General features: G+C 43.9%; 1 protein-coding gene across 4 annotated transcripts in view; it reads right to left on the bottom strand.

The window, feature by feature from the left end:
* Positions 1 to 13,662, bottom strand: part of Sh3gl3 (SH3 domain containing GRB2 like 3, endophilin A3) — a 136,062-nt gene that overhangs the window by 98,253 nt on the left and 24,147 nt on the right. The window contains exon 1 of one of the 4 annotated variants that reach the window (XM_037197799.1): positions 896 to 1,264. The exons of the other annotated variants lie outside the window; for them this stretch is intronic. Coding sequence (XP_037053694.1) covers positions 896 to 928 — 33 coding nt within the window. The 5' untranslated portion in view covers positions 929 to 1,264. Of the gene's footprint in view, positions 1 to 895; positions 1,265 to 13,662 lie in introns of those variants that run through there. 4 annotated transcript variants of the gene reach the window in all.

Raw genomic sequence — 13,662 nt, forward strand, 5'->3', positions numbered from 1 at the left:
TCATACATCACCTCCACCCACACATACTCTCCTTAGACCTCACTGTAAACTTGGTGCTTTGGGAACCAACTTTAGGAGCGCAAGTACCACACCGATGTCTGACCCTGAGTTTGGCCTGTGTGAACATATTCACACTTAGCTCCAACAGAGCCCGCGGCAGACGGCTCAGCTTTCTCCATTCATCCAGAGCGCCTCCCTGGAGAAAGCAGCCTTGCTCCACTGCAATGCACAGATAGTGCTCACCCAACCAGCAGGTAAGGGCTCTTGACGGGATGATAAAAGTAACCCCCAAATGACACCATCTAAACATTGTTTCCTATGGGGCTCATGAGGTGATGTCCTTAATGTTGGTTGGGCTTGCTGCCCTTCCCAAGATCCTTCTCTATTGTAGACTATTATTTCCAGGTGTGTTACTTTTGTTTATGTTGCATTTGTTTAACTCTGTGAAGCTGTGTTACTGTGCCTGTCTAAAACACCTGATGGTCTAATGAAGAACTGAACGGCCAATAGCAAGGCAGGAGATAGGTGGGGCTGGCAGGCAGAGAGAATAGATAGGAGAAATCTGGGAGGGAGGAGGAGGAGGAGCCAGCCACCCAGCTACACAGCAAGTCACAGAGTAAGAGTAAGATTTACAGAAGTAAGAGAATGGGAAAAGCCAGAGGCAAAAGGTAGACGGGGATAATATAAGTAAAGGAAAACTGGCAAGAAACAAGCCAAGCTAAGGCTGGGTGACTATATATTTAAGACTAAGCCTCCGTGTGTGATTTATTTGGGAGCTGGGTGGCAGACCCCCCAAAAGACCAAAGAGCAGAAACAACACTTCTCGCTTGCTTCCATTAAGAGCTCACACTATGCCCGCCATGTCCAATCCCTCATTCGGTAAATTCTTGCTGACCTTCTGGGCCCATGTGGGGCCTGTGCTGGCCATGGTGGGAAGGGCTCCCTCTTCATCTCCATGATGCCAATTTCCAAATATCACCCGGGCATCACAGCCTTCAAGAGTTCAGAACCACGGTGACTGGCAGTTGCCTCCTAACAGCGACCAGCTGAACCAAGTCACAAAGGAGCCATGAGATGCAACCCAGCTTGGCTAGTCTAAATGTGAACAAGTTCCCAAGGACACTGCTCTTGCTAGGTTTCTAGGGGCTGTCCCACCTAGACAGAAGGCCAAGAGTGGCTTTTGTCCTTGGCGGTGTGAGGCTGGACCAGGTTACAGGTGAGGCAGATTGTGACATCACAGGCAGTGGGCATGCGTTCCTTGCTTGCCTTCAGCCTGCCCCACCCCCTGCTTTCCTGCTTCTGCCCGGAGTAGATATTTCCACAGACAGCAGTTTCTACCCACTATGTTGATCTGAGAAAAACAAATGGTTATCCCTGACACTTACCAGTGAGCAACACAGAAGCCACCTGGGAAAGTCAGTGTGAAAAGCATTCCATGAGGGGCATCACTGCCATAAAACAGGACAGCGGAGCAAAGGCATCTGAACCTGTGAGGAGAGCGTCCACACACCAGGCTCGAAGCTCCCTCCAGGCCTTCCACCTCACTGGCCATCCCTAAGGTTGGTTTCCACGTGAGGTATCAGCCTTTCTCCAAGGTCTTGTCAGACCTCTGCCGCCCATGTGATTTGGTCCTCAATGACCCCCCTTCTCCCTGCCTGGTTAAATACATTTTTTAAAAAGTGGTACAGAGGCAGGTTGTGGTTCCCCGCTGTCTGTCCATCTGTCTACCTCTGAGCACACCCACTGGTCATCGTCACCCACACACTGACCTAGGTGTCTGCTTCCCAGGCAGGCCTAACTCCCTTGCCTGTGTTCAGCTGGAAAGGACAGACCAGTTTAGCCGCAATGCTTTAAATGTCACTGGATCCTGACGGGGAGGTGGTTGACTTTCTCAAGATCACACAACAGTGGAAAACTAAAGTCTAAGACTGCCACGCCCATGGCCGCCCCCACTGTCTGAGGATGGGTGGTATTCACCAGTGGGGAGGAGGATTACCTATCAGAGGAATCGGTAAACACCCTGGAGAAGGACACTGACTGACACGTGGCAGGTGAAGGGGGTGACGGCTGTCACAAGGACAAGGGGAATTCGAGGCGGCTCTCCCCTCTTCCCTTGACTTTACCGTGCACCTTCACTAGTGGGTAGATACTGAAGTCATTAGGAAACAGACGATTGAGGCTGGACATGAGTTGCATGAGAGGAACAGGCTCATTCGCTAGAAGCCACGCAGGAAGCAACCTTTACCTGTTAGATAATGCAAACCAGGCTTGGTGGCTCATAACTATTATCCCAGCATCCCGGAGGTTGAGGCAGGTGGATAGCCTCAAGTTCTAGGTCAGACTGGGTGAATACAAAAAAAGAAAAGAAAAGAAAAAAGGAGGAGGAGGAGGAAAGAAGAAAGGAAGGGAAAGGGATTGGGTTGGCTGGTAAGGTACTTGCTGACCTGAGTTCCATCCCCGGAACCATGTAAACAGGCAGGTGTGGAGGGGCACTTGTCATCCAGTGCTGGGGAGACACATCTGGGATGTCTGTCTGGTCATTCTAGCCTATTTGGGTCAGCTCCAGGCCAACAAAAGACCTCGTGTCAAAGGGAGCAGACAATCTTCCTAAGGATCACATGTGCATGTACACACACACACACACACACACACACACACACACACACACACATCCATTTCACATTTTGTTTTCATTTTTCAGTAAAGAGTAGAATGCAGGCAAAGCGGAAGTACTTCTTAAGCCACGGGACAGCTGGCTACACACTGACCAGGCCCTTCGTTTTGTTCTCCAGGCTGGGTCAGCACAGCAGGACTCTGAGGTCCCCAGGGCCACCCTGGTAAGCAGCATGGTGACTTCCAGAGTAGCCTGGATCTTTGTTAAAACCTAGCATGAGTCTCCCGGCAGTGGGAGATAGATGATGAGCCCTTAAAACTGAATACAGTTATAACAACGATTTAGGAGAGGGGCAGTGGACCTGGAAACAGAGTTGACCTTTGACTCCACAAAACTCCAGAGGCCCAGGAGTGCAACAGGAAATGTGTGACAGCTGGGCCATGTGGAAGAGCACACACTCAATCCTGCTGTGGATTTGTGTGGTTATCCAGGTCTCTAGAAGGCAGCAGGCAGATGCCTGGCTCTAACTGAGGTAGCGGTACAGTTTTCCTACACATGGAAGTAAGTGTGTCCGGCACTGCCACGCAATGCCTACGAGGTTCACCTCACAATGGGGGAAGGTTTGCCTTGACCACAGCCGCGGCGGTTTCAGCCCACACTGTTGCTGCTCCTTTTAGGGCTGTGGCAAGGCCTTCTGGCTCACACAGCACATAGAGGAGAAAGCTCATTGGGAGAAAGCACCCATGGTGGTAGGAAAAAGGCACTGGGGTTTCCACAAGGACCTACCTTCCCCCAAGTAGGCCACTTCCCAGTAGCATCATAGGATTTGACACACAGGCCTTTTGAGGGTACTTCAGATCCCATCTACTCGGAAAGAGCTAACACACACCTGCTCCCTTTTCAGAAATGAATGAGGACAGAAGGAAAAGCTATCAACCACAAACAGCCCCTGAGATATGTCCTGTGGGAGTGCCTCCTCTCAGCTCCCAGCTCCAGACTTGAGGGCTGGGGCCAGGGTCAGTGATAACACTGTGAGCACTCGGGGTGCCACATCTACACCAGCCCTGTCCGTGAGTAAGTGGAACCATCAGAGGCCTGAGACAGAGAAGGAAAGAACAAAACCAGTTTCTTGAAGAGTAAGACCCCCCCCCCCCAAGTCCTTCTGGCACACAGGTTTGCTGCAGGGAAGAGTGAAAATGCCCTGGGGCCACAGCAAGAAACAAGAGGGAGGGCCCCCAAATTGGCCAAGTGTGTGAAACAGAAGCAAACACATCAGACCACTAATGGAGAACAAAGGAGACTGCAGAGAAAATTAAAACACTGTCAATTTTAAAATATACAAGGGCATGCTAAAAAAAAAAGACAATGAGGACAGCATTAGCCCAAACCAAAAGGACAGACAACCGAATCAACCAAGGAATAGATAATGGGGTGGCGTAGACAGAAGAACAAAAAGAAAAAGGAAGCTAAGGATGTTGGGGGACATTCAATCACACTGTGAACCCCGAGTTTGCATTTGTGTTAATTAAATAAAATTAACCCTGGGTCAGGAGGCTGCATTAGCAACTAGCTGACAGAAAGTAATCATAGAGCCTCAGAGGACATCTGGGAGAGAGATAGAAAGACACAGGAAGTGGTAGGGTGGGTGTGGTGCAGGTTTTTCCGGTTTGGCAAAGTGGAAGGAAGCACAGGTCTTCCGTGGACACCAGCAAGGAGAAAGCGTTAACTAGCTGCTACTCAGCCTCTCTCAGCTCGCAGGTTTTCACTCCAGCCTTTGAATCTCGAGTCTTATTCATAATTACAACAATAGAGATTGAGTTAAAGCTACCTTTAGTGGCATTGGCAGGGCCGGTGCCTTCAGGAGCAGAATTCTCACCAGGCTTTGACCTGAGCGGCCTGGCCACAGCTGAGAAGCATGCCAGTAACTGAGGAGTTCCAGTTGCTGGCTGAGATGACAATAGATTAAGGCATAACCAACTGTGTCAAAGTCGAAACAACATTTGGTGCTGTGTGACCACAGAGACAGAGGAGTCACGCCAGATGGCACTGCCACAGTTGCCTTGGGCCTTTTTAGAAGAGCACTCACAGCAGGCAGACTCCGGAAAACAGGCTCACACTTGAGGGGCTTGAGTTCACTGCCAACACCACCAACAAACTACTGAGAAGTCAGTGGCTTTGGTGAGATACCTGGGAAGTCTTTTAGTAGAGAGTTAAATAAGATTAAAAAGAAAAGTCTTTCCCGAGTTAAGAATGGGAAGCATCACAATGCAGGGAGCTAGGACCCTGTGTAGTGCTTCTATGGATGGTTTGAAAATGGAAAACTCAAACAAGGGGATAAATGACTTACCTGGGATTGATATAATGTCAATTGTAATTACTATCAGTTTGGTAATTAATATTTTATTCTTTGAAAAGTGGTTTGACTGTGCCAAATATGATAATTTGACTAATAAGATACAAGCTTTAGAAAGACTTTCTACTGATAAGATACAGGCCTTAGAAAGACTTACTAATGAAAATAAAAAAAAAAATTGGCTGATAAGATACAAGTCTTAGAAGGGCTTACTATTGATAAGATACAAGCTTTAGAAAGACAGACTAATGAAAATAAGAAAATACTCAGACATGGACAGAGGAGTTTAGAGCAGAACCTGCTACACCATTGCATTATGAAACTGAAGGGGAGTGCCCTAAGTTGATTAGAAAACCAACCTTAATTTATCCAGTTACCATACAAGATCAACCACCAGATGTTAGGCACCCCCAAGGCTATACAGAAGTTAATTGGAATCCTGTAAAAATGTTAGATTTGAAGAGATTTAAGGAAGCAGTCTTCATATGGTATGCATTCATCCTTTGTGAAACAGGTGTTAAGTTCATGGACCACTAAGAACAGAATTATTCCACAAGACTGGAAAGATTTAGTTACAACAATATTGGAAGCTTGTCCCAGTTACAGTGGAAAACATGGTGGAGAGAGGAAGTGAGGGTCTTAGAACAATAAGGTAGGGCTAGAGGTCATGAGATTTTCCAAGACCAGCTTCTCCATGAGGACTGATTTGCAAAGACAGTCTATGTTTGATGATAACATCTTGATTCTATTCCACAAAGCTGCTTTGAATGCTTGGAACAGGGTTAAAGAATCAAGAAAGAGGACTGAATCATTTACTATTGTACAAGGCCCAAAAGAAGTCTTCACTGATTTTTTTTTTTTTTACAAAGATTGACTTCAGCTGTCAATAGAATGATATCAGATCCAGATGTTAGACAAATAGTTGAAACTTTGGCTTTTGAAAATGCTAATTCAGAATGCAAAAGAGTGATTAGGGCTTTAAAGGCAAGATCAGCACCAATAGATGAAATACAGCTGATACTGGATCTCACACTTGTGATGACACTTGATAGGAGAAGTAATTAAATTATACGAAAAATCAAAAGGTTAGATGTATTAATTGTGGTAAATCAGGCTATCTAAAAAGGGATTTTAGGCAAGGCATTCCTAGAAACAATGTGTTTTCTAAGGATAATCCAAACAGAAGGCCCCAAACTTCTGAGTATGCAGAAGGTGTGGCAAAGGCCGGCATTGGACTAATAATGAAGATCAATAAGGGACAAAGTAACTCCTTGCCATTGGTAAATACTTTAGGGGGCCTCTCATAGGCTCCAATGTTAATTTGGTTCAATCATTCCCCATCAGCATTGGGGAAACTCCTCCACAGAGCAATTAAAAGATGTAATGCCTGTTGTTTAAAAAACCACACTGCTCTGGATGACAGAACAGCTTCAGTAGATAAAATTTTCAGGAGATACCATAAAACAAGTATTTTAGCAAACTTTTATAAATTGTCAAAGACCAAAGCTAAAAGTACAAATAAATGGTATTATGATTGAGGGTTTGGTAGACACAGGTACAGATATAACAATAATTTCACCAAAATTTTGGCATTCAGATTGGTCTCTTCAGGACGCAAATGCTTAGATTCTAGGAATAGGAGCTTTATCTCAGGTAAAACAAAGTGCAAGATGGGTCAAATGTATAGAGCCAGAAAGACAGACAGGAAAATTAAAGCCATATGTGGCTAACATAGCAATGAATTTATGAGGACATGATTTGTTGCAGTAATGAAAAACAGATTAACATTCCTCCAATCTTAGAAACAAACAACAAATTAACATGTGCTTTTGAGAAAAATATTAAAAGGTATTATCAAGGACAGCCACCAAATGTTCAGATTGTACATAAGCAAGGCATAACAGCTGTTAATCTTTCAAAAGTACCAACAGCTCTACCTTTAAAATGATTAAAATCTGCCTGGGTGTAACAATAGCCTTTGACATCAGAAAATTTATAGGCACTAGAAGAGCTGATACAGGAGCAATTAGATGCTCAACCTATTGAAGAATCAACCAATCCTTGGAATTATCCTATATTTGCTATTAAAAAGAAATCTGGAAAATGAAGAATGTTAACAGATTTAAGAGCCATAAATGAGGGGATTTAGCCAATGGGCTCTTTACAGTCTGGAATTCCATTGCCTTTTTTATTACCTAAGAGATGGTTTCTTATACTGATTGTTTTAAAAGATTGCTTTTTTACTATACCTTTACAAGAACAGGATAGAGAAAAAATTGCCTTCACAATGCCTACTTATAATAATTCCCAGCCTGTTAAAAGGTACCATTGAAAAATTCTTCCACAAGGAATGTTAAACAGCTGCACCTTATGTCAATATTTTGTACAACAGCCGTTAGAACTAATTTGTAAACAATTTCCTCAATCTATAATTTACCATTATATGGATGATATTTTATTGGTTGATTCAGACACAGATACTTTAGAAAAAATGTTTGATGAGGTAAAGAGAATTTTGCCTTGTTGTAGATTACAAATTGCTCCTGAAAAACACAAAGAAGAGATTCTATGTATTATTTAGGATATAAGATAGGGTTACAGAAAATGCTACCACAAAAATACAAATCAGAAAAGATCAATTATGAACACTTAATAGTTTTCAAAAATTGTTGGGAGATAGTAATTGGCCCACAACTGGATTAACAACTCAAGAACTAAGTAACTTGTTTCAAAACTTACGAGGCAATAAGGACTTATAGTACAAGGAAACTATCATCTGAGGCTGAAAGAGAATTGGCTCTTGTATAAAAGAAATTACAGGATGCAACATGTGGATCGTTTAGATTGAATTCTGGTTATTTTACTTTCTACTCATTCTCCTACAGGAATTATTATGCAGAGAGAAGATAATATCATAGAGTGGATTTTTTTTTACCACGTAAACAGAGTAAATAATTAAAGACCTATGTAGAAAAGGTTTCTGAATTGATTCTGAAGGAAAATTGAGACTCTGTCAATTAGCAAAAATAAACCCAGCAGAAACTGTGGTGCCTCTTACTAATGAAGAAATTTCCTCATTATGGGCAGAAAATGAACACTGGCAAAGAGCTTGCAGTAATTTCTTGGAAGAGATTGGCAACAAATATCTCCAAAGCAAGAGACTTCAGTTTATAAAACAAACTAATTGGATTCTCCCTCATATAATAAAGGTAATACCAATTTCTGGAGCCCCTACATTCTATACTGATGCAAATAAATCAGAAAAGGCAGGTTATAAGTCAGGAAAATTAAATAGAGTAGCTCAAAGCCTTTATGAATCAGTCCAGAAATCAGAATTATATGCAATTCTCATGGTATTATTAGATTTTTTCAGAACCTCTTAATATAGTTACTGACTCTCAATATGCAGGAAGAGTTGTTTTACGTTGAATCTGCTGAACTTATTCTAGATGATTCAGAATTAACTTTGTTATTTATTCAACTATAATAAGTAATCAGAAATAGAAATCATCCTTTGTATATAATACATATCAGATCCCATACAGGTCTACTAGATCCTCTAGTACAAAGTAAGGAAGAAATTGATTAGCTATTAGTAGAGAATGTGCTAGAAGCCTCAGAATTTCATAGCAAGCACCATGTTAAACAGCAAAGGTTTGAAGAAAGATTTTGCTATCACTTGGCAACAAGTCAAAGAAATTATAAATATCCTACTTGTTCTTTGTATAATCAAACTCCACTACCCAAAGGAAGTAACCCAAAAGGTACTCAAAGAAGTGAAATTTGGCAAATGGATGTGTTTCATTTTGCAGTGTTTGAAAATTAAAATATGTACACCATACCATAGAGACATATTCAGGATTTCAATGGGAAATTGCTTTAAGTTCTGAAAAGGCTGATTCTGTAATTACACATTTATTAGAAGTTATGGCCATCATGTGAATATATGTACAAATTAAAACCAACAATGCTCCAGCATATGTCTCTAGTAAAATGAAACGCTTTTTTGCATATTAAAACATAAAGCATATTACAGATATACCACACAATCCTACAGGACAAGCAGTTATAGAAAGATCTAATCACACTTTTAAAAATACACTTAATAAACAGAAAGGGGTTGGCCGGGCAGTGGTGGCGCACGCCTTTAATCCCAGCACTCGGGAGGCAGAGCCAGGCGGATCTTTGTGAGTTCCAGGCCAGCCTGGGCTACCAAGTGAGTTCCAGGAAAGGCGCAAAGCTACACAGAGAAACCCTGTCTCGGAAAACCAAAAAAAAAAAAAAAACAGAAAGGGGTAATAGAGACCCCCAGAGATAGACTGCACAATGCTTTATTATATTTAGACTTTTTTTTTCTCTGTGTAGTTTTGGTGCCTATCCTGGATCTCACTCTGTAGATCAGACTGGCCTTGAACTCACAGAGACCCACCCACCTCTGCCTCCTGAGTGCTGGTGTTAAAGGTGTGTGCCACCACCACCCAGCTATCTTTAAACTTTTAAATGCTAATGAGAAAGGAACAACAGCTGCAGAGAGACATTTGGATAATAGAAAACAACTGATGAATCAAATCATCCTATATATTTTAAAGATGTGTTGACCTCAGAATGGAAATCAGAATATGTATTACAAAGAGGTTTTGCTTTTGTTTCCACAAGAGAAGAAAAGCTATCGATACCATCAAGATTGATAAAGATTAGTTAGATTTGAACAAGAAAGACCTCTTGATTAGGAGAGGTGATAGTTCATCAAAAAGCTAAAGATTAGTTAGATTTGAACAAGAAAGACCTCTTGATTAGGAGAGGTGATAGTTCATCAAAAAGCTTCCTCATTCAAAGAGACATGGGGAGGATAATGGAAATCTGAAACCAGCTAGCTACTGAAGGACACAGAGTTACTGTTAGGTGTGGCATTAGAAGCACCATTAAACAGTTCAAAAGCTATGATTTCTCAGAGGGACATGTTGAAGTACTTGGGGATGGCATGAATGAAGTCTCTCTTAATGTCAGGAGCACCAAGCGTGGTAGCAAACATCTTTAATTCCAGTACTCCAGAAGCAGAGGCAGGAGAATCTTTATGAGTCCAAGGCCAGCCTGGTCTACAGAGCAAGTTCCAGGACAGCCAGGGCTACACAGAGAAACTCTGTCTTGAGGCCTCCCGCCCTGCTCCAAAAATGACCGGAGCAAAGACAGCAGAATGCTAACACCTGCTTCTCCTTTTCTATACATTTGAATTTTTTTCATTTAAAAAGATGAAGAAAAAATAATATAAAAAACTAGGACTGTAGCTCAGTGGTAGAGCTCTTATCTCTGGCACAGGAAGTTCTAGGTTTCAAGCTCCAGTGCTGGAAAAAAAAAAAATCCACTGGGTAGGCAGTAAAAAGTAAATTCTAGACTGCATACCACTAAAATGAGAATCAATGGAAAGGAAGAAATATACTTCTAAAATGAGTTAAAAAAAATGACTTAAAAACAAAAGAATAATAAAGGTGATTTTTTTTTTCCTATAACCTATACTCTTTCCCAAAGCTTTTGTGGCAACTAAGTTAACAGATGAAGATGTGAAGGACAAATGTCACTTCTGGACCCTCAACAAAGATACCACAGGACAGACAATAAACAGCTCTTGGTGTAAAAACTTCCCCAGATGAAAACAGAGCAGTTTGGCATGGCTCAGCATATATTAGCAAAATGAATAAGAGAAATTCAATTAGGTATATTCTGGTGACGTATTTTATGCCAAGAATAAATAAAGAAGTCATCACATGAGAAGTCAAAGGAGGAAGACACCAGGTATGGTGGCCCTCCACAGCAATACCAACCTTGGGAGACTGAGGCAGGAGGATGAAGAACTCAAGGCCAGCTTTGGTTGCAAAGTGAGACCTAAAAACAAAGAAAATCAGAGGGAGGTTTTGAAACAGAGAGAGATACAGAGGGAGACAGGGGAGTGGAAACAGGAAGATACAGAGAGGGAGAGGGGGAGACAGGGAAGGGGAGACAGGAAGATACAGAGGGAGAGGGGGAGACAGGAGCGGAGACAGGAAGATACAGAGGGAGAGGGGGAGACGGGAGGGGAGACAGGAAGATACAGAGAGAGAGGGGGAGACAGGAGCGGAGACAGGAAGATACAGAGGGAGAGGGGGAGACGGGAGGGGAGACAGGAAGATACAGAGGGGGAGGATATTTGAAAGAAGAAGAAAGCAAGAATGACCTCAGTATTTCAACATTTTGTCGCAAAAAAAAGAGATGTCAGAAGAGGACAGTGGTAGAGCATTTGCCTAGCATGCATATGGCCCTGGGCTCAAGTCCTGCATCACACCATAAAGTTCTCAGAAGGCAGCGTGGCAGGAGCTACTATAATCAGACACATTGTCATTCATGAAGAAGGCAACTGAAGAAATGTTTCAAATGTGTGGAGTCTCAGAAAACACGGCAGAGCCTTCAAGAAACCCACATTTGAAAGTGGGCTTTGTGTCAGAGAAGAAAAATCAACTCGAAAAGCAAAGCTTTTTAATGGAAATGTAAGGATAATTTACAGGAGGGTTATACAGAGAGAGGAGGGGAAATCATCAGCACTGCTTACTAAAGCATAAGTTGAGTGACACCAGGTTAAACTGCATGTTGGAGGAAAAGGGTTACCAGGAACACAAGCAAACCAATCACAAGCCCTAAAAGCAAAAGAGGAAATCCGAGATTGTATATCCGAGAGACTGAAAAAGTTATTTCTTTTCTTGATTTCAGCAAATTTCATAAATATTTATTAAAGATTTGAAAAACTAATAAGGATCCACTACTCAAATTAGAAACAGAGTTAACTGTGATCCAATAAAAGCAGCTGATAATGGGGAGACGGGGAGAAAAGTCAGGGTGGGGGAGCAGGGGAGGGGAGGGCAGGGCAGGGGGGCAGTCACACTGACAATATCCATGGTTAACTTTCAATAGAAAATAGACAAGGATCATCCAAAAAGGCCCAAGATAAACGACCATCTCCACCACAGCTCCGCACTAAGAATTAGGCCAACTACGGGGGAATTATTACGCCACCAGCCTGCGTAGAAGGAGATTAGGCAGAAAGGGGGCGAGAGCTGAGTTCACAATGCTGACAGGAGGGGTCAGGAGCAAAGACTTGGGAGACATGGAGTTTTTGATTTCAGATCTCCTAAACCTTTGAAAGGGATGCAGTGTGACAGTGGGTTCTTTGCAAAATTCTGAGTCCTGTTTCCCTGCCCAGTGCCAACACTCCCCTCGTGTTGGCCAGGTGGCTATAAAATTAGAATATCTAGATCAGCTTTGAAAATGGGGCAGCTCACAACTGCTTGGCAGCAGCTCTGACGAAGTTCTAGAAGAGACAGGGCAGGCAAGAATTCCTGAGGGACAGATAGATGTCACTGGTCAGAATGGTGCCGAGTCAGGTAATACATAAGAAAGCGGAGGAAGTGGGGGGTGGGGTGGACCACAGACACCCTGACAAACTCCACTGAGGTGGGTCCAGAGGGGGACCAGATGCCTGCTCAAACTCAGGGCAGACACCAAGAAAATGAACCCGAGGCCCAGCAGTGTGGGAAGTCCTTGACAGACACTTGCCTGCTCTGGACCCCCTCTGCCCCCCTCTGCCCCCCTCTGCCCCCTCTGCCTCTCTCTGCCCCCCTCTACCCCCCTCTGCCCCTCTCTGCCTCCCTCTGCCTCTCTCTGGCCCCCTCTGCCCCCCTCTGCCTCCCTCTGCCTCCCTCTGCCCCCCTCTGCCTCCCTCTGCCCCCTCTGCCCCCCTCTGCATCCCTCTGCCCCCTCTGCCTCCCTCTGCATCCCTCTGCTCCTCTCTGCCTCCCTCTGCCCCCTCAGCATCCCTCTGCCTCCCTCTGCCCCCTCTGCATCCCTCTGCCCCCCTCTGCCCCCCTCTGCATCCCTCTGCCCCCTCTCCATCCCTCTGCCCCCCTCTGCCCCCTCTGCATCCCTCTGCCCCCCTCTGCTCCTCTCTGCTCCCCCATCCCTCTGCATCCCTCTGCCCCCCTCTGCATCCCCCTGCTTCCACAGATATTGCATGCCTACAAGGTGTCAGGCACTGGGGATAGGAACACAGCAGCAAACAAAGTGCATATGACCCCTGAACTCGCAGTGACTGTGTGACCTGGTACAGCCAGTGGCCACAAGTGGTCATTTTTGTTTGTTTGTTTTTACATCCCAAACAAAGTTTCCTCTCTCTCCTCTCCTCCCAGTTCCTCCCCAAAAAGACTTTAAAAATTTTTTTAATTTATTTTTTGTTTTCAATACATCCCAACCTCAGTTTCTCCTCCCTCCACTCCTCCTAGCCACCCCCCTCCATCTTCCCTCTCTCCTACATCCACCACTCCTCTGTTTCCTTTCAGAAAAGGGCAAGCCTCCCAGGGATATCAACAGAACACTGCGTAACAAATTACAATAGGACAGGGTTCATCCCCCCACCCCCATATCAAGGCTGAATGAAACAACCCAGTAGGAGGAAAAAGGGTCCCAAGAGGAGATGAAAGAGTCAGAGACACCCCTTCTGCTGCAAGTCCCACAAAAACACCAAACTAACAACCATAACATATATCCTAAGGACCTAGCACAGACTCCATGCAGGCTCCATGATATCAGCTGCACCAGCCACATTTTCAAAGACCCAGAATAGCTGTGGATGGTGAGTGGACATGGGTTGAATAAGAATGTCTCATATATTTGA

The sequence above is a fragment of the Peromyscus leucopus genome, chromosome 1 (assembly GCF_004664715.2).
Source record: "Peromyscus leucopus breed LL Stock chromosome 1, UCI_PerLeu_2.1, whole genome shotgun sequence".
NCBI classification, from domain to species: Eukaryota; Metazoa; Chordata; class Mammalia; order Rodentia; family Cricetidae; genus Peromyscus; species Peromyscus leucopus.